Consider the following 20,229-nt stretch of genomic DNA (forward strand, 5'->3'; position numbering starts at 1 on the left):
AGATGTAGCCAAGTACTTACCAAACTCTGGATTGATATACTTATTTGATTCAGCTTCACGCTCTTCCTCGGTCATCCTTTTATAGCGGTCGCGCCACTCTCTCTCGACATCTCCCATACTCATCAGTTGATGACCAGTCTTGTTGCGTTTGACCTGCCCCTCTGCCGTGATGAAAGTATCGGAAGGGGCTGACTGAAACTGGTTCTTGGGCTTCATCTTCCCTTTTCTGGATGTATTGAGCTCGGTCTTAACAGCGTGTGGCTCGCTCGTAGAACGAGAATGTCGACGGTAAAGTGGCGCTTCAGGTTTTTTTGCTGCCTCATGCTGAGCTTGCTCGGATGGCATCTCCACTAAGGCTTAGGCTGTCAAAATAAAGTAGCCTAGGCTTTAGTTCAAGATCGCAGAGAATGAGTAAATTATTTCGTCTCCAATGGTTCCAGCGGTAGATTCTTCGGACACCCTGACAAGGGCTGGCATTTGTGACGATCTGAAAAACTGGGCGGGGAAATTGGGGTGATGTTTTTGTTAGTGGAGGGTGGATGCAGGTGGTGGAGAAGTAGTGAGGTAAACTTTTTCTTTTTCTTTTGGGAACCTTACTTTCACCAACTTTCGTAACTAGTTTGATTCATTCAAATAGCTCGTCTTGCTATTGCGGCAATTTCTATAACCTAGCTTAGGTTGTCGACCTAAAAGAATAACGTGACTTGATACAATTACAGGCCTGCTCTACAACTCTAATTCGGGTACGACCTAAGCGGAAAGTACCCGCCAGGCATGGGATCAACATGCCACAGCTTTGCAGATATTCCATCAAACGACCTTGACCATTCATTCCTTAGACTTTCGGGTAGGTCCCAATGCAAAGCATCGTCTTGAAGTCTCATCCGCACCAGATGCCGTTTCTCACCAGCTTGATCACCGTCCTTGAAGCAATCACGTCTGTGCAATATGAACAGATTGTTGATGAAATGAATATCCCCTGGTTGAGTCTTGATTTCCAACTGTAGTTGCCTGGCAGCATGCTCGATATCGTCTAGTGCTTGGTATTTCTGCGTAGAGACAAGTGGAAGATTAGGAGAACGTGGGTGAATCGCACTCCCAATCAGGGGGATGCGTCCAAAGTTGACGATGAATCTCTTCTTGTGATAGAAGAAGATTGGTCTGAGGCATGGACTCTGGCTTCAAGATGTTAGCCCCATTCCAAAAAGGAGGGACGCCCTGAAAGGAGTGTGGAAGTTGATCTTACCTTGAAAACATCCAACTCGGCTGAGAAAGAAGTCGTATGGAGTTGTCATTCAAAATGTTCTAAACAGCGTAGCCTGATGCAATAATGCATCGCCCTCCGGAGATAGCGGAGCCTCTTGTTAACCAACTGATGATATCTCCTGCCTCCTCGTTGTGAAAGGTCTGAAGATTTGTTGTCAATAGCCAACTAGTTAAGTGGGAACAATTTCGGACTTACGATTTCTAATGAGGAGTGTCGATGATGCTTATTAGCGAGTTCAGAGGAGTTGTCTGCTACGATATGGACTAGATTACCGGATTAGATACCCATTTTCCTAAGTGAAATACAATACTAACCAAGCATATTGCCTTTTTCATCTTGTTGGCCGCAGCGATTGGCGATATATGACTGAATACCGAGGTAGATCATTGTAAGATCTACGGCGGAGTGATCTCCTGGATCTAGGCCCCGAATCAATCCAAACCCTTTTCCTTGGTAGACGTCGAGCCGGATAACGTCCAGTTTCAGACCTAACACCGGGAGTGGGAAGTTTTCGCGACAGATCAAGTCTCCATCCAAACCAAGAGCTACCAAATATCAATAGTTGCCGAGTCCGTGATCGTTTTGCGCTATACCTTTAAAGTGGTAAAGAGCGTCCTTAACTTCTTGGATTTCCAGAGCACTGAGGCGGTAGACGTACTCAGATTCATTGGAAAGCTGACGACCTTCCCAAGTCCCCGGAAGATTGATCGAAAGAGGAAAGTCTCCAAGGTTGGTTCGTACATCCATATTCAGAGACATATCAAGAATCGTTGATGATCTTTACGGTAACGATTGTAGCTAGATTAAATGAAGGGGACAGGCGTCGGATTTATATCCTGATAGAAACCTTGAGCAGAAAGCTGTCCTGGGTCCTGCTGGACGGCTGGAAGGTGACGTATGTGTCTCGAAACCGAATTCTTGATATAAGCAGAGAGGACAGCATAACCCCCTGCCCGTCCTCGAGTATGATCGCATGACTTGATCAACTCTTGCAGGATTCCAATAGGATCACTCGCTGCTTAAGACATGAGCATCATTGCACAGGGCTCGACATGGTGATAATGACGAATGAGCCTCATTTCAGCCACTTGCATCAGATATCAGCTACTCTGTCTAGGACAGGGGGAATGGGTAGCAGAGAAAGAGGCGAGAGAGAAGAGGCAACAAGGAGCTGTACACTATGTTATATCCATTTGAAAGCTTATTATAGCCTCTTAAATAGAAACGCGGCCTTTCCAGTAGGATAATTTGTTCATCTTATCGTAACTTTACCATCATGCTACACCTGGAACTCTACCGAGTACTACGTACCTATCTCTTGGCAGTGACATTTATGTTACGCAGCCTTTGTCTCCCCTGCTGGTTTCTCAACAGAAGGAGGCAAACGGGAAACAGAGCCAATACGTACCTCGCGATTGCGGAACTGCTCCGAGAACACTTGTTTATGATTACTGGCTCCTGGGACCGCACTACATCTTACCCACATCACACATGTATGTACTTTCACTGTCGTAAACTGGCCAGTAGAAATGGAGAGGCTTGACAGAGTCACAGTTTCGAGATAAATGTTCCTGGTCAATCTGTTCATGAGGTTTTCGAGCTCATAATGACGTTCAGGCCATACTATGTTTCCGGTAAGGCATTGATACTGCTGTCATATTTATATAACAGAGGTTAAGTTACATTTGATAGAGCAGACAATGGTATACTATACCTGTCAAAGGAGGGGGTAGCTGTTGAACAGGGAGAGACTACACCCTACTACTTTACCGCCAGGTAATATATCTTACCTTTATTCTAGTAAGGATGGTCTTTACTTCTATTCAGTGACATTTAACCATCTACAGCTTGAGGCTTTATTTCTTCTACATGTTTAAACTGTAGGATTATATTCTATTGCAGGCCATCATATCAATTTCTTATTATTTTAAGTGGTTGGCCCTAGATTGTATGTTTTAAAATCATACTGTATGATCGCAGCGTACACCACATTAACTCCGACGCCTCTTGAGTCTCTTAAGGTCAAAAGCCGCCACGTTGCGCGAACGACTAGGAGCCAATCTGCTACAATTGCAATTACAGCCTACCACTTTCGTTTTATGTCTTCCCCTCTTAAATGCCACACAGTAGACAGCTCATACGAGTGAGTGGCGTTTGCGCTGACCAATTACTGGCATTGACCTACACGTCACTACATGCGGGAGGCCGACCAAATCGCCCTCACTGGGGGTAATATCGGCTGAGGTTTCCCTTAACACAGTTACACTTTTGGGGGGTTTAACCCCAATAATTGCATAAGCCCTCCTTTCTCTTACTTTAGTATGAGGTTTTAGCTAAGCTATAAAAGCCTTGCTAACTTACTTCTGATCTGCTTTTCTTCCTTTTACCTACATTACAACCACCTTTGCTATAACAACAATTGTCCTTACAGATCCTCCAGTCTATAACTGTAACCATGCCCCAGTTCACCCCATCAAATTGCAGCCTGCTCCTTGGGATACCGAGAGAGGTTCGTCAGCAAATTTATGAGCATGCATTCCGCCCAATTTTCGTCTTATGATGAATTACGATATTTGTGTCGTCGGTGGAGACGGTGACGGGCTTCAATACAATCAAGACACCAATGGCACTGAAGATATTCCTGTTCTTGAGGACGCTTCTGAAGACGTTATCGAATCAGACCTTGTGGAGACTAACGACGGAAGTTTGTCTGGACCATCAATGCTGGACAGAACCGGGATGTTTTCAGGTCGTCGAAGTGTATTTCCTGGACTACTTCTCGTGTGTCGCCAGATCACGGATGAAATCAAGCCCATCCTATACAGGAGCATTACTCTTACGGTGGATAAATATGCCGGCGAAGCCCATCTGGCAACCCTGTTCAGCCTCAAGACAAGGGAGCACTTCCGCAAGGTGATTCTAGTGCTGTACCCCGACGGACTCTTTTATGACGCCGACTCTTATATGGACCCGAAAGTCTGGGACAGTCTTTTCGATAACCTATCGATCCTGGGAATAGTCATCGAGGAGCCAGAACCTGCACATCAATACCGAGTGGGCAGGGACGGTATGAATGACGAGAAAGAAGAGTGGAGACCATGGCTGACAACTACTTTGGAGTACATAAACCAAGCTATTCTCAATGACGCCAAAGTGGTCGGGGATACCAATAAAATGACAGACGCAACTCAGATTGTTGAGAAAGCGATGCCGGGGCGGTGCAATTTTCAGAATCTACCAGACGGAGACCTGATATTTCAGAGGGGGGAGTATTCTTACACGGGCGGCTATTGGGATAACGACGATGGACCGACTAGCTGCAGCGACATCATCGATGATTGTGACTACGACTATTGTTATTCGGACTGACTTGGTTCTGTCTCTATAATACAGGGAGGATTGCTAGAGGTCTGGTGCGATGGGATTAGACTTTGGTAGTAATAGTCAGTACATTCCAGATTACTTCTTATCCAACGATCATACACAAGACGGGAAGAGTCATAATGATACGGGTAAACGGCAACGGTAGTTGGCAAATAACAATATCCATGCATATACATTATATTATGTATCACTGATATTGATCGGGGTCAAACTCGAGTCCTCCGACACTCTCGTAGATTACCCAGATACAAGGCTCCGTACTGGCAGAAGCAGTCAGTATTGATATAGCAGTTATATGGAACAAATGACATACAGTGGCAGGTTTGTTCAGGAAGCCAGTATGTTTCCTTGATGGTTGCATGCGCTATGCTGGCAGCTCTACTATAGGTTGCGAGCGACGATCGAAAGATCGTGGGAAAGCTCGTGGGACGATTGAGGTCCTTCATGCGACATTGATCGTGCAGTCGTATCATATGCGTCGTTTCAAGGGTATTATGTACTAGGAAAATATGTACTAGGAATCTAGTTCATCAAATCAGCAAGGTATCCAGACATCAAGACCAACAACATACCGTGACAGTATCTTTAGCCACGCGATATTCTCGTTATGAGTTCACTGAGTATCTCCTCCTTAAGAACATCCACAAACTCATCATCATCCTTCCCTCTTGTAACAAAGTCTATCTTCTCTTCGTGCTCCCGGAGGGTATCCTCTATCTCGCCTATTATCACACTTGCTTCGTTGTCGGCATTGTCTTGGGTGTATCGTAGTCCTGCGACTTCGGTGTCTAGGTCTATAACCCTCTTCTCGCATTGTGTGAGTTGTGTTTGCAGCTTGGCCACCTCGGCTTCTCCGTCCACGACCTTCTTTTCACATTGCGTGAGCTGTGCTTGCAGGTTAGCGATCTCGGTTTCCCGATCCAAAGCCTTCTTCTCGCATAGCACAAGCTGTGTCTGGAGCTTGGCGACCTCGGCTTGCAGCTCTTGGACATGCCGTGACTGGTCGTCAGGGGTATTGGGTCGTGTACGATTATGGACCGTAGCTTCGAGTTCTAGCAGCTTGTCCCAGATTGTGGCGTTACTAGGGACTAGGTCCCGGCCTCGTTTGCCAGTCGAGTCTTGGCTTCGTTTGCGTTTATGGGAGGGGGTAGGCGGATCGAAGGTTGATGATTCGTTATACAATGGTGCATCCGTTTGGCCGACCGTAGCTTTATTGTAGGAAGGTGGTGGAGGCTTCGCAAGGGTTGTGACCTTTGCACCGCGACCGGAGAACCATCGAGATATGTCATAATCGGGACCAGAGCATGGACTGAGCTCCTGTATGTTGGCGGAGCTGAGAGACTCCAGCTGATCCTGAGACAACGCGTCGTCTGGGATATAAACATGTAGAGAGGTTGCCTCTACCAACCCATAGAGCGAGTCAAGAATGACTCCCGAACGTAGTCGGGCTGCCGTAACTGGCTCGCTTATGAAACTTGGAATGAGGACAGTGATCGCGTCGTTGAGGTCAAAGTTGAGACATATCGCAGAGCCATGGACAGGTTTGACGGGATCAGGGAGATCTTGTTCGACGGAATGTGTGAGAGAGGTAATAGATTGAGGATTTATGTGAATGTAAATGGCTGAAGTCTTGGTGTGTTGCTTATAACTAATGGGAATCTGTATTTCGAAGAGCGCCGAGTTCGTATTGAGGTGTAACGTAAATCGAATCGAAGAGCTTTTAGGATCAGGCTCAGCGAGATGCCGTAGCGTACCGTTACGCTGCCACGCAAGCACCGCCTTTACCGCATCTAATTGAACCGACGCCATCGCGCTACCAATTAATTTAGTATACCAGGACACGTACACGTACCTATCCGATAATCCAAATCCCTTTCCCACTGCAACCCTAGAAGAAAAACCAGTTTCGCTGACAGGCGACCCGTGACCTCCAGATAAACTGCGAGGTCATGCCCAGACTCCAGATAGACTGCGAGTCGGAGCGCGTGTCCCTTCTGCACCCCGGTTATTCCACGGAAGGAGGCGCGCGCGCTCGTTCGGTGGGTATAGGCCGGAATTTTATGACGGTGCAGCAGCGATGTACGGGCTTCTTCTTCGGGAAGCGGTTGATGAGGGCGGGCGTTTGTTGTGGTTTATTGTGGTGCTTGCGGACGGCGACATCGTGAGGATGTAGGAGGAGAAATTGATGAGGTTGGGTGGAGTTGGGCATGGTACGTGATGAAACTGATTACGCGATGACTAATGAGGCATGAGGCTAGCCATAGTAGTACTAGTGTTTTCTGCTGCGCTCACTCCACTTGTTGCTGACTGCCTAGTCTCCCAACGAATCAAAGCTCAAGATGGATCTCCCGGAAATGAACTCAGACTATGCCGCATTGGGCATATTCATTAAACTCACATAAAGCTGGGAGATAAGATAAGCCAGGCATACCTCGTTTTCATCAACCTTGTCTCGAAAGTGCATACACAGCTGGCAGCCAAATTTACTGGTGAAGCTATATCAAATTAATTGTTACCACTGTATCAGCCTCACCTGGCCAGGAATCTCATTGAGTTTCTCATACCAGGTTCGGAGGACAATTTGTGCCTCTCTGCTCCCTCTAAAAGCAAATGTAAAGTTATATATGCGAAACATGGGATCGGTCTCATCCTCTTGCATTGCAGTCTCAATGCCCAAGTATTGAAATGCTGCTTCCCTCTCTCTGTCCATGATTGCCTCGGCAACGCTTGCGGATATAAGACTATCCCACCCACCGTCCAGTCGCGGGTGACGCAGCAGGCTGACAGCGCGCTGGCGAGTTGCCAGTTCAGTACCACTGTGAGCAACAAGGAAGAGCTGTGGAGTGTAAGATACACCGCGGGTCTTTGTAGGATCAAGATTCATGATTTTCTCGCAGAGGTCGACTATAGATGTGAACAGGGCAGGGAGACCCTGCTGACGTTTGACCAAGTCATGCTCGGCAGGGTCTTCGATAAAAAGGACGCGGTTGGTAGTGTGGGATAATCGCACCGGGAGAATAGTATGTGCTTCCAACTTTGGACCGCCCGGTGTGGTCATCTCTTGTTGGAACATTTCGAGTGCTTTGCTGATTTCGTTGAAGCATCGTGTATGCATCTCTTGTCGTGCTGCTAGCATAGAGAGCCCATCCAATCCGGATTTGCCGGTATGAAGATCCAAGAGATGCTTGGCATTTTCTTGCGAGAACAGAATCAGTCCACTGCACAGGGACTCGGCAGCGCGATGGGTTTGGCGAATGTGTTCTTGCGTCAGAATGGTCGAAGGCGATGGTGCTGTATAGAAACGCCATGCGTTAATTGTCTTGTTCTGGGAGAGTAGAGTTGGACAATCGACAATCCCGCCGTGATCAAGCGCATTTGCATGGAGCTTAAGGTTCATGAGGATAGACTGTACAGGAGCAATTGATATCGGAACCGATGAAATCCAGCTCTCGGGCTTGGTATGCTGCTGCGAAGTCTTTGCATCTCCAGTGCCACAGCCTTGAAGCTCCTGGAGCAGATTGCATCCAGCCTGAAGATGTATCCGCGTCTGATCGTGAAGCCCTTTGATGGTACATACATGCGTGAAAATAGCACTAATAACAAGCGCCCTCCACTGATCCGCATGTCTCGGCGACCGTGACTCGGTAAGGCAGCAAATGGATGAATTGAACTGCTTCAGTGCAAACAAACTCCGCGAGCCGCGGCCATTCTCGGCAAAGTCCTCGTGTGCAGAGCCCAGGCTGACTACAGCGTGCCAGATTGCTGCATCCAATAGACAGACTCGCGGTACCTCGGTAAGCCAGAATTCGGAGTAAAACGTGCCGGCGAGGGATGGGGCTGTGACTTCAAGGAAGTATCGATAGCTGCGTAACTCATCGGGGCTTTGACGTGGTAGAATGAGTTTGAGATCAGCGGCGGGATTAGGGCGGTGATAAGGTTGAGGAGAAGGTGATTTGCTGGGTGTAGAGGATGGAGGGGAAGTGTAGCCATCACATTTCCGGCCAGTGGAGGTACAGCGTGTACATGCGGGTTTAGCCTCATCGCAACGCACTTTCCGGATCCTAGCAGTTGATATGTCAGTATCCGATGTGATCCAGCGATATGATGCGACGGAGCTAACCTGCAAGTTTGACATCCCGTCTTCGCTTTAGTGTGGTAAGCTCGGCGCGGTCGACTAGCACCACAAACTGTTACAGACCCATTAATGGCCATAACTACAACATTGAAAAATAGCGCACAATATAAAGAATATGTGCTGCCTCTCGGTTTATTGCAATTCCATATGCAGAAATCTTTCAGTTGCAGGTGGAAGAAAAGAACGCTTACTTACCCGGGGGCTGAGACCGACCGTGCAGCCCCACTTCTCTCCAGTATCCCATGACGATAGAGCCAAGAGTGGCTTAGTGGGAGACTAGGCTCTTTATAGCTTCAATCGAGCGAGCCGGCCAACCACAAAGCATCTACAGGCTAAGCAGGCGTTGATTGGTTACCTTTTCAATTTCAGCTTACACTATAGTTTGCTTGAAAATTGCCGGTGAGGCTGACTGTCATTTCATTGAGCGAGCCGACCAATCACAAGACTTTTTAAATACTACATCATGAGTATTGGGTAGATGTGTAATTCATAGTCTGAATATGACTTTTATCCCCATGTCCCATCCTCTTCTTCTCCATATATCTCATTGTATAAAGTAAACAATGTCGCCGTCTCTCTAACAATCAGTTCCCATTCTCTATAGTCATCACTACACTCCCTTCCCAAATATGCACTACCTTTCTCTTCTTCTCTCCCTGGGGCTAGCTGTGCTACCACAGCAAGCCAATGCCCAACAACCCGTATGCCCTCTCCTGGGTCCTGTTTTCCCACCTGTCCAACACCTAGCAAAGTCCAGCGCTGTAACAAACGCCATTGCCCATCTCGACAAAACCTTCAAGGAGCTCGAACGTAATGGGACGTTCCATGAGCTCAACACCACTCTCTACGTCCAAGCCTTCTCCGCTTCCGACACCCTCTTCCAGCATGGATACGTTCCTTCAGCCATGAAGGGATTCCTAACCTCTGGAAAGCTCGACGAAAATTCTGTTTTCCGTATCGGTAGTGTTTCGAAACTCCTTACCGTTTATACACTACTCGCTGAGGTGGGAATGGACCATATGAACGATCCTGTGACGAAGTGGGTTCCTGAGCTTGCGCGCGCAGCCAAGAAGGGCAAGGGTGATCCGACTCGCCAAGTCCAGTGGAACGAGATCACCATCGGGCAACTCTGTGGGCATATGTCAGGTATCAGTCGCAACTGTAAGTACTGCTCGGAGTGGTATTAATCTCAGCTCCCCTAACCATTATATATAGTCGGATTCTTTGATCTGGAATCCCTGATTGGATCCCCCAAGAATGATCCTGAAAAGTATGGTTTCCCCATTCTTGGCAAGAATGAGCAACGGAAGTGCGATCTCGCGGATCCGGAGCTAGGAGCTTGTTCTCGCAAAAGTTAGTTGGTAAATACAAACTTGAAGGAATATGCTAATACCTTTCTGCAGAGTTCTTCAACGGCATTACATCCAATAACCACTTCCCGATTACATCTAGTGGAAACACACCAGTGTACTCGAACCTCGCGTACCAAATTCTCGCCTATGGACTCGAAGGAATGACCGGAAAGACTTTCGACAAGTCCTTTCAATCCTCACTACTCAAGCCCCTCTCTATGAAACGCACAAGCCTGGAGGCTCCGAAGGGCAAGATCAACGCCGTTATCCCTGAGAATGAGCTGCTATCAGGGTGGAACAATACTTGGGGTGATGGTAGTCCGTAAGTCTCTCTGTTTCTCTTCAACCACTGTCCTCAATACTAAATCTCAATAGCTACGGCGGTATGTTCTCTACATCTGCAGATCTCACCCGTCTCGGTCAATCTATTCTGAAGTCCTCTATCCTCGCCCCAGCCACGACCCGCGCGTGGTTGAAGCCCGTTACCCATACTGCAGACCTCCACATATCGGTCGGGATGCCCTGGGAGATCCGTCGTACCCTCGTTCCCCTCGGCAGCAGCGGCACACGAGTTGTCGATTTGTATGCGAAGAATGGCGGGGTTGGGCTTTACACTGCCATCATCGTCATTTCGCCAGACCATGGAATTGGCTACGTCACTCTTTTTGCAGGACCTAGTCGCGACGTCCTGTTGAGCTACATTCCTGATCTTCTCGCGCAGACTCTGCTGCCAGCGGCTGAGGAGGCAGCACGCGAGGCCACCGTCGCGCGGTTTACCGGTACATTCCAGGGCCCTGATACCAAGGTTACGCTCGAGATGGATGATACGCTCGTAGTGCAGAATTGGACCCGTGGAGATGTTGACGTCCTTGCTACCTTGGCTGCTATGTGGTGGCCTGGGCTGGAAGTAACCCCCATCTTGAGGTTATACCCGATGATTGAGGGGAACAAGAAAATGTCTTTCAGAGGCACCTTTGATGCTAAGGGGTTGAATGTATCTGAACCTGAACCTGATACTGAGGTCAACGTAGCATACATGAGTACCGGTCCCTTCAGTGGTGGGTGCCTATCGTGGGGAGGAGTGGACTCGCTGACCTATGGGAGCGTTGGGGTTGATGACTTTGAGTTTAAGCTTGATCAGAGCGGTAAGGCAACGGAACTTCAGGTCAGGGTTGCGAGGGAAACGCTCAAAAAGGTCAACTGAGCCTAACAGCTTATTGGAGTAAATTCCAAATAGCGACAACATATTGTAAACTAGACTCCTAGAAGACACACTTAGATAGAAACCAGATTGGTAGAATAGACAACAGCCAGAAAATGAGTTCTTGTATTTCTCGATAGTCAGTGCTGTTAAGATCGTTCAATTTGTTATTGTTTGCTGAAACTCTGCTATCCCTGACAAGATAATACCCAACAAACAATTATCAAGCTATAGCATTCTACACAGTCTTCTCTGAAAGAATGTCTGAACGAGACTGTTGGTTCCCTTCTCTCGTGGTAGTTTAGTCAACATAGTGGTAACCCATCCGATAACAGAAGGTGCTTTAACCTTGATCCTCGTACCAGACGCCGTTGTCTCCATCTTGGTCTTAGAGCTAGATTTGTCTTGACTGTGGCTAGCACTTAAACTAAACGGGCTATATCCGACCTTGAGGTTAGCATCGAAATGTGATGACTCCACCGCTGTTTCAAGATCGGTGGTATTACCACGGAACTTAAGCTCAATATTAGAAGCGATTACAAACAATGTTAGGTAGCTTAGGAAATAGCTAAACTTCTCCAGAGACTTCTGCTCTTTATTAGAAAAGAATATTAGGCTAGGGTTAGTTATTTTATTAGACTTAGTTAAAATAAAAAGATAAGTTATTAAGATAGAAAGTAAATTAAGAGCTATAAGAGGTAATACTATTTCTATTAACTAAGGTAAAAGCTAATAGTTAATATTTAAAAGCTTAGTGAATTTATTTAAAATCTATTTAATATTTATTTAATATTTATTTACTATTTATTTTAATTATATTTAATATTAGCTTAAATTTTTAAAATTAAACTTAAGGGATAATATATAAAAACTTGTGTTACGACCCCAGCGGTTACATCACGTGGGCCCCACAATTTTCACCAATAAAAACCTACCTCTCTGGACCGACGCATCAACTCATCGGTCCACGGAGTATCATCACCACGGTCCAGGACCGACGGGTTTGACACCGCGGTCCCAATCCCAACACCACAACGGTCCCTACCAGACACCTAAGTATATATACATTCCCTTAGCAGTAGATAGAATACTTAGCTTACCAGCTATTAATAAGACTTCTTTACCTAAATACACCTAACCCGCTCTATTCACTATTAAGAGACGTAACACTTTGCAACGCTCAGTATCTACGCCCTATATATCTGCTAACATAAACCTAGTATGGACTAGTTTATCCCTTAGGAATCCTAACCGTTACACGTTAATAGCTCTTATTTAGACTATACCGCGTAACACTGAGCAATACCTACGCAATGGCTCCTGCTACCCTGAACCGACCTTCTACCGCCCAGCGTGGCTAACAGCCACCTCAGGCAACTCCACCTGGCACTAACCCCACCCTGGAAGAGGAGCTTGACCTCCCCATGGACACCGGAGATGAAGGGGAAGACGACATCGCTCCTGCTCACCCGAGCAGCCACGAGGACGAAGTTGTAAAACTCAAAAGGAGGCTTCGCGACCTCAACAAACGGCACGATGAACTCCTCAATGCCGCCAAATTCAACTCGGAGGTAGCCAAAAACAAGATTGAGGACCTTGAAGCGAAGGTGGCACATGTTACTAACCTCGCCGAAGGACTCGGCAAAGAGGCCGAGAAGAGCCAGAACCTCTACAGGGAGCATATTGAACATACTGCTGCCCTTGCCGCCAACGGAAAAGACCCAGGTGAAATCCTTCGACCTCGCCAACCAGACCCCTACGGAGGCGAATCGGACAAACTACAAGGATTCCTCACCAGTCTACGCAGTTATCAGATGTACTACCCTACTCAGTTCAGTACCGACGAACTTAGAGTACAACACGCCATAAGCTTTCTCAAGGATAAAGCCCAGAGGGTCATGGAACCTATCCTCAGGGACTATGTCCATAACCTGCCATACGCCAGAAAACAAATGACCACTTACGTCTATGAGAAGTATGAACACTTCGAAAAAGAACTCACACACGCGTTCGGAATCGCGGACGAGAAACGCGAGGCCGAAGCAAAAATTCGTCAATTGGTCCAAAAGGGATCAGCCTCTACCTACCTTGCGGAATATCGATTCCAGGCAGCCAAACTAGACTGGAATGAAGCAGCTCACATGTCCCAAGTATACCGAGGACTAAAGCCCGACGTAAAAGACGCAATGGTGTATGCAAGAGAGAAACCCAAGACACTAGACGAGCTAGCGTCTCTCGCGGTAGACATCGACAATCAGTTGTTCGAACGACGAAAAGAAAAACAGGCTAACAAGCAAGGACAGGCCTACACACCCAACTGGAACAAAAACCAGCAAAGCTCGAACCGCAATTACGCGAACCAGGGAAGACAGAGACAAGCCAACACTTCCTATGGAACGCAGGCAGGACCTATGAATGTCAACGCCACTCAATCAAACAGACCAGCTCCAACCTGCTGGAACTGTGGCAAGAAAGGACACCAAGAACGAGACTGCCGGAACCCTGTGAAAACTAACCAAAAGTACCGACCAGTACCTGAAGGTAAGACAGCACGACGAACTAACACACAGGAAGAAGAAGAACCACAGATGGCAGTACGCACCTCGAAGCGAGCCGCGATGACCAGATCCGGCTATGACGTTGACACGCAAGACAACAGCCGTGCCCGTCAAGCGGCACATGAAAAAAGCATCGATGAAGCCATCGAATACAGAAAACAAGAACAAGCTCGGATGCAAGCAGAAGAAGAACATCAAAGACAATTGGCCCTAAAGAGGAAGAAAGCCAAAAAGAAGTACGACAGTAAACCAGAAAACCGAGCCAAGGCAAACAATCGTCAACAAGAAAGACGACGACAGGAGAAACAATAAAACCCCACATGCACATGGGAATCTGTGCCAGAAACCGCCATGACGGCGACTACTGAGCACACAGCCGCAGTCACTCGAAAAGGAAAAGAAGCTGCCCCTAAACAGGACAGTACCCTTACACCTGAAAAAATTCGACAAGGACTAGACAAATTCATAGACGAAACCTTCTCCAATCTACCCGTCCCACAAGCAGACGGAACGCTCAAATCACTATAAGAAATAATGGGAAGGCCAGAAGTCATTAAACAAATCAATGAGATACCTGTTAAGACAACTCGCCCCAACCGACACTATCGAGACCCGAACTACCCAAGCGCTGTACACGCCCAATTAGAACGAATGGGACGAAGGAAAAACCACAAGTCAAAACAATCTCGATATGAGGACCAATGGAATGACCAGACAAGCAAGGCAGTACAACAAGCCAAGGAGCGCGCAGAAACGACTCAAGATGACAACATCTATATCCGTGCCATCACGGCAGAACAGGAACAGAACCTAGAGACCACCATCCAACAATCAATGGCGTACCACGACTTGCGAAGGTACCCCAGCAACGAAAAGCACAAACAGATCTCATGGATATCCTGTACAGCTCACTACTGCGCACTACATCAACAAGCTAAACTCAGTAACAACTGTTTCCCTATGAGCATCCAGGAATACATGCAGCAAAAACCATACCTCATTGTCGACACTGTAGGATACCGACTATCCAAACAGTTCCTAGAAAACGAAGTAATGAAGTTCACCGCTCATAAAGAGACGAGAGAGCGAGCCCTCACTTACATCCAAAATCGACGAACAATCGATCAATGGAGATACCAGGTAGACACGGAGACACCTGATGAACCAATCCAAGACAATGAATGCCCGGATGACGCACTCTGCTACGACAGCGAATGCGATCTGCGACACCCAGGACAACCGGGAAAAGACAACAGCTTGCTGTACCATTAGAGCCACAGACAAGCGAAGAACCAGAGCCTATGACACTCACAAGAGCTCTAAGATCGACCACGCACGGTCAACGAACTTGCCTAGACATACAAGTACGAATCAAAGGGAAATGGCTAACCGCACTAGTGGACAGCGGAGCAGATATCAATGCGATTAACCCTCGCACGGTCAATACTTTGCAGCTACCATGGCAAAACAAGACGCAGCCTTATCTGCTGACGAACCTTGAAGGAGGAACACTTACCTACGACGGAGGACTAATCACCCGAGAAATTAATCACTTAAAGGTGTTCGTCGGAACTCAAAGACACAACGTCGACCTCGACATTGTCCCCACACCAGGATACGACCTGATGTTAGGATACCCATGGCTATACCGCTATAACCCGCATTTTCATTGGAGGACTGGCCAGATTATTAGCATGGATGATCCCTCCGATGCGGACACCGATTCAGAAAGTAACGACGAACAGAGATCTCAAACTTCGACTGAGACAGCCAGCGAAGTCCGGCGTGAAAAGAACATTCACCCACCTCCAAAGGGAGCACGACACAAATACGAAAAAGGCAAGAGGCGACATGTTCGGCGAACCCTCGCAACAGTCACCGCACAGCTGTACGACTTAAACGAGAAGTTGAAGTCAGAACCAAGGAAACCACCCGAAGAAGATAGACTCAAGAACGTACCCCAAGAATACCAAGTTTACAATAAACTGTTCAAGGAAGAACTCGACACCAAGGTACCGCAGCACAGCCGCTAAGACCATAAGATCATACTTAAATCAGACGATCTACCCTTCTAGAAAATTTACAACCTTAATAAACTCAAGCTTACCACGCTACAAGACTATCTAGAAGAAGAACTACAAAAGGGTAACATACAAGAATCAACATCCTTAGCAGGATTCCCCGTTATGTTTATACCTAAGAAAAACGGAAAACTACGACTTATTATGGACTACAGGCAATTAAATAACCTTACTGTTAAGGATAGGACCCCACTTCCGCTTATAACAGAACTTAAGGACCGCCTGCAGGGGAAGCAAATCTTCACTGCACTCGACCTTAAGGGCGCTTACAACCTAATCCGCATTAAGGAAGGCAACGAATGGAAAACCGCCTTTAGAACCAAATTCAGACTCTTCGAATACTTGGTAATGCTATTTAGCCTTACGAACGCGCTAGCCACGTTTCAACGAATAATTAACAATGTTCTACGATAATACTTAGATGTGTTTGTAGTATGCTACCTAGACGATATCCTAATCTTCTTGGATAATAAAGAAGAACATTAGGAATATATCCATAAGGTCTTAAAAGCACTACAAGATGTAAATCTCCTAGTAGAACCAGAAAAGAGTTACTTCTACATTAAAGAAGTTGATTTCTTAGGATATACTATCTTGCCTAGAGAAATCCGAATAGACCGAAAGAAAATATCAGCAGTATGCGATTAGCCTATCCCTACTACAGTTAAAGAAGTGTAAAGCTTCTTAGGATTCGCCAACTACTACCGACAATTCATTAGAGACTTCAGCAAATTGGCGAACCCTCTCACCGAACTCACGAAGAAGGACCAAAAGTTCAAATGGAATAATAAGGCCTAAGACGCCTTCGATAAGCTACGAAACTCTATACTTAGCGAACCAGTGTTAATTATGTTCAACCCCAACAAGGAAATCGAACTCGAAACAGACTCCTCAGACTTCGCCCTAGGAGGACAAATTGGACAACGAGACTCAGAAGGACGATTACACCCTATTGCCTTCTACTCCCACAAACTACATGGCGCAGAACTAAGATACCCTATTTACAACAAGGAATTCTTAGCAATTGTGAACTACTTTAAGGAATTCCGCCACTACTTAATGGGAAGCAAACATCAAGTTAAAGTCTATACCAATCATCAAAACATATCACATTTCGCAACAACGCAAGAATTAAACAGATAACAGCTACGCTACGCTGAATACCTATGCGAATTTGACTTCGTAATCATACATCGCAAAGGATCTGACAACGGACGCGCTAATGCCATCAGCCGCAGACCCGATTTCGAAGAAGGAGCCACATGCAAAGCCCAAGAACAACTCCTCGAGAAAAATAAAAAGGGAGAATACCAGTTCACTCAACCAGCCAGAATGGTTGCCAAAACAAGGAAGGAACCAATAACCTTGGAAAAATGGTGCAAGGACCACGCCTGGACTATAACAAAAGAATACACGGAAAAATGCCCACAATGCAACCCTGGCAAATCAGTTGCCAAAACCAACAAAGATAGCAACTTCCTTCGCGAATTTCATTCACACCCACTGCATGGACACCAAGGTGTCACCAAAACACTCAAACGATTACAAGAAAAAGGATACAGGTATACAAGACAAGACGTGGAACAAATCGTCAAACAATGCGATGTATGCATAAGAACGAAAGCACAACGCCACAAACCCTACGGTACATTGCAACCCTTACCGGTAGCACAACGACCTTGGGATTTAATCACAATGGACTTTATAACTAAGTTACCTTTGTTAGAAGAACCTTTAACTGGAATCTTTTACAATAGCATTATGGTTATTGTTGACTAACTTACAAAGTTCTTATACTACCTACCCTACAGAGAATCTACAGACGCAGAAGAACTTTCCTATGTTTTTTACCAATATATTGTTAGCACATACGGACTACCAAATAAGATCCTATCGGACAGAGGACCAACATTTGCAGCCAAGTTTTGGCAAGCCCTTATGTCGCACCTAGGACTTAACCACTGGCTTTCAATAGCCTTTAGACCCTAAACAGATGGATAAACCGAACAAATGAACCAAGTACTAGAACAATACTTGCGATGCTATATTAACTACGGATAAAATAATTAGGTTAAAAAGCTACCTGTTGCATAACTAGCCTATAACACTGCCTACAATGAAAGCACAAAGTTAATACCAGCTTACGCTAACTTTAGATTTACCCCAGATGCGTACTACAACGAACAAGACGCTTAAACAATAAACCCTACTGTAATACTTAAAGTAGAAGAACTTAAAAATTTACATAAAGAAATAAAAATAGAACTTGAATTTGTTAGGAAAAGAATGAAAAAATACTATAATATAAAAAGGATTAAGAGACTAACCTTTAAAGAGGGAGAGATGGTCTACCTATTAGCAAAAAACATATAAATAAAGTAACCTTTACATAAACTGGATTACAAGTACCTTAGACCTTACAAAATTATCAAGAAAATTTCGGAAAACAATTACAAACTGGACCTACTACCAAAAGTTAGGCTCCATCTAATCTTTTACATTTCCTTACTTAAATCAGCAGCCAACACGATACAAGTCAAAATCGGAAATAAACCCGAAGAAATCAAAGGACCAGAACTCTACAAAGCAGAAGCAATTAGGAACATAAAGAAAGAAAACAAGCAGACAATATATTTAGTAAAATGGAAAAACTACCTGGAAAACGAAAACACATGGGAACCACCGGAAAATCTCATTAGTGCCCAACAACTTCTAAAGAACTTCCACCAGGGACAAACAGATTCTCGTCAAAAGAGACATCGCCAAAAACCGAACCCCAGTCAATCAAATCAATAGCCCCTTGCAACTAAGCATCAGATACAGTTAAGGACTCAACTTAATTAAGAACAAGCTCAGAGGACTCCTCGAGAGAACGCATTCCGCGAGCAAACAACTCATCGCCACGCTGTTTCAGTTAACGCTTCATCTTTCGAACACAAGCAAGACGAGCCATAGCCTCCTCCAAAGCCTCCTCGGCTTCCTGCTCATCCTTCTCAAGCTTCTTACGCTCTTTCATATTTTTCTGCACTACACACAGTCAGCTCAGAAAACACAACCACAAGGAAAACACAGAGAAAAACTTACAATATAATGCAACGCCGGAACCATCGCAAACAACTTTAGCTTCCACGCAATTGCTGCAACAAGAAGACTAGTCACTTTTGGCAACACAAGCCAGTTTCAAACGAAAACAGCGAGAACAAGGCATAACGCAATCACCGAAAGTTGCAATATATTCAGATAACTTGGAAGATTCCTTAGATTTAGGATGTTTGGACTTAGAGATGCGACTGGACATGATAGTTAGCAAAATATTTACAAGTCTAAGTTAAGACTTACTAGGAAGGGACAGTGTTAGTCGGATGATAACAGGCCTTAAGGGCAAGACCATGGGAGAGGAGAGATCGTGTTACGACCCCAGCGGTTACATCACGTAGGCCCCACAATTTTCACCAATAAAAACCTACCTCTCTGGACCGACGCATCAACTCATCGGTCCACAGAGTATTATCACCACGGTCCAGGACCAACGGGTTTGACACCGCGGTCCTAATCCCAACACCACAACGGTCCCTACCAGACACCTAAGTATATATACATTCCCTTAGCAGTAGATAGAATACTTAGCTCACCAGCTATCAATAAGACTTCTTTACCTGAATACGCCTAACCCGCTCTATTCACTATTAAGAGACGTGACACTTTGCAACGCTTAGTATCTACGCCCTATATATCTGCTAACATAAACCTAGTACGGACTAGTTTATCCCTTAGGAATCCTAACCGTCACAACTTGAATAAGTAATAAATTTAAAGTTTAAGAAATTAATCTTAAGTTTAATCTTAAGTCTATAAAAGCTATATAAGTTTTAGCTACATTAGCTTTATAAGCTTTTAATAATTCTATAAAAATAGCTACTTTAAGTTAAATTACCTTAGGGTAGTTTAAATAATAGTTTATATATTAGTATTTTAAAGTTTAAGTTATTAAAGAAAGATATTAAGCTAAAGTTAATTATTTTATTAAACTTAGTTAAAATAAAAAGATAAGTTATTAAGATAAAAAGTAAATTAAAAGCTATAAAAGGTAATATTATTTTTATTAACTAAAGTAAAAGCTAGTAGTTAATATTTAAAAGCTTGGTAAATTTATTTAAAATCTATTTACTATTTATTTTAATTTATAATAGAGTTTAAACCTATAACCTTAAAGTTATACTTAACTTTATATAGCTATACCTTAGGTTATAT

The 20,229-nt window shown here is 45.2% G+C and overlaps 5 protein-coding genes across 5 annotated transcripts; 2 read left to right on the plus strand and 3 right to left on the minus strand.

Moving 5' to 3' along the window:
• Positions 1-734: 734 nt before the first annotated feature.
• B0J16DRAFT_353345 (uncharacterized protein) lies at positions 735-2,026 on the minus strand (the record flags this gene model as incomplete). The annotated part of the gene is made up of 5 exons (XM_046129306.1): positions 735-1,134; positions 1,247-1,305; positions 1,463-1,530; positions 1,582-1,812; positions 1,861-2,026. 5 exons carry the CDS (start codon positions 2,024-2,026, stop codon positions 735-737), a joined length of 924 nt encoding a protein of 307 aa, XP_045990662.1.
• Positions 2,027-3,680: 1,654 nt separating this feature from the next.
• Positions 3,681-4,636, plus strand: B0J16DRAFT_410449 (uncharacterized protein; the record flags this gene model as incomplete). The annotated part of the gene is made up of 1 exon (XM_046133150.1): positions 3,681-4,636. Exon 1 carries the CDS (start codon positions 3,824-3,826, stop codon positions 4,634-4,636), a length of 813 nt encoding a protein of 270 aa, XP_045990663.1. The 5' UTR covers positions 3,681-3,823.
• Positions 4,637-4,888: 252 nt separating this feature from the next.
• Positions 4,889-6,897, minus strand: B0J16DRAFT_331487 (uncharacterized protein). The gene is made up of 2 exons (XM_046126597.1): positions 5,224-6,897; positions 4,889-5,173 (listed from the first exon to the last, which is right to left on the minus strand). Exon 1 carries the CDS (start codon positions 6,458-6,460, stop codon positions 5,237-5,239), a length of 1,224 nt encoding a protein of 407 aa, XP_045990664.1. The 5' UTR covers positions 6,461-6,897; the 3' UTR covers positions 4,889-5,173; positions 5,224-5,236.
• Positions 6,898-7,072: 175 nt separating this feature from the next.
• Positions 7,073-8,863, minus strand: B0J16DRAFT_298836 (uncharacterized protein; the record flags this gene model as incomplete). The annotated part of the gene is made up of 2 exons (XM_046124510.1): positions 7,073-8,712; positions 8,772-8,863. 2 exons carry the CDS (start codon positions 8,861-8,863, stop codon positions 7,164-7,166), a joined length of 1,641 nt encoding a protein of 546 aa, XP_045990665.1. The 3' UTR covers positions 7,073-7,163.
• Positions 8,864-9,415: 552 nt separating this feature from the next.
• On the plus strand, positions 9,416-11,342 carry B0J16DRAFT_360608 (beta-lactamase/transpeptidase-like protein; the record flags this gene model as incomplete). The annotated part of the gene is made up of 4 exons (XM_046129707.1): positions 9,416-9,947; positions 10,002-10,139; positions 10,190-10,460; positions 10,514-11,342. The coding sequence occupies 4 exons, from the start codon at positions 9,416-9,418 to the stop codon at positions 11,340-11,342; spliced, it is 1,770 nt and encodes a 589-aa protein (XP_045990666.1).
• Between the last annotated feature and the right edge of the window lie 8,887 nt (positions 11,343-20,229).

Source organism: Fusarium flagelliforme, assembly GCF_020744385.1.
Source record: "Fusarium flagelliforme strain FIESC 12 MPI-CAGE-AA-0113 chromosome Unknown B0J16scaffold_1, whole genome shotgun sequence".
Lineage (NCBI taxonomy): Eukaryota > Fungi > Ascomycota > Sordariomycetes > Hypocreales > Nectriaceae > Fusarium > Fusarium flagelliforme.

Excerpts from the sequence above, each read along its gene's own strand:
- B0J16DRAFT_331487 (XM_046126597.1), bottom strand. The coding sequence starts at position 6,460 with ATGGCGTCGGTTCAATTAGATGCGGTAAAGGCGGTGCTTGCGTGGCAG.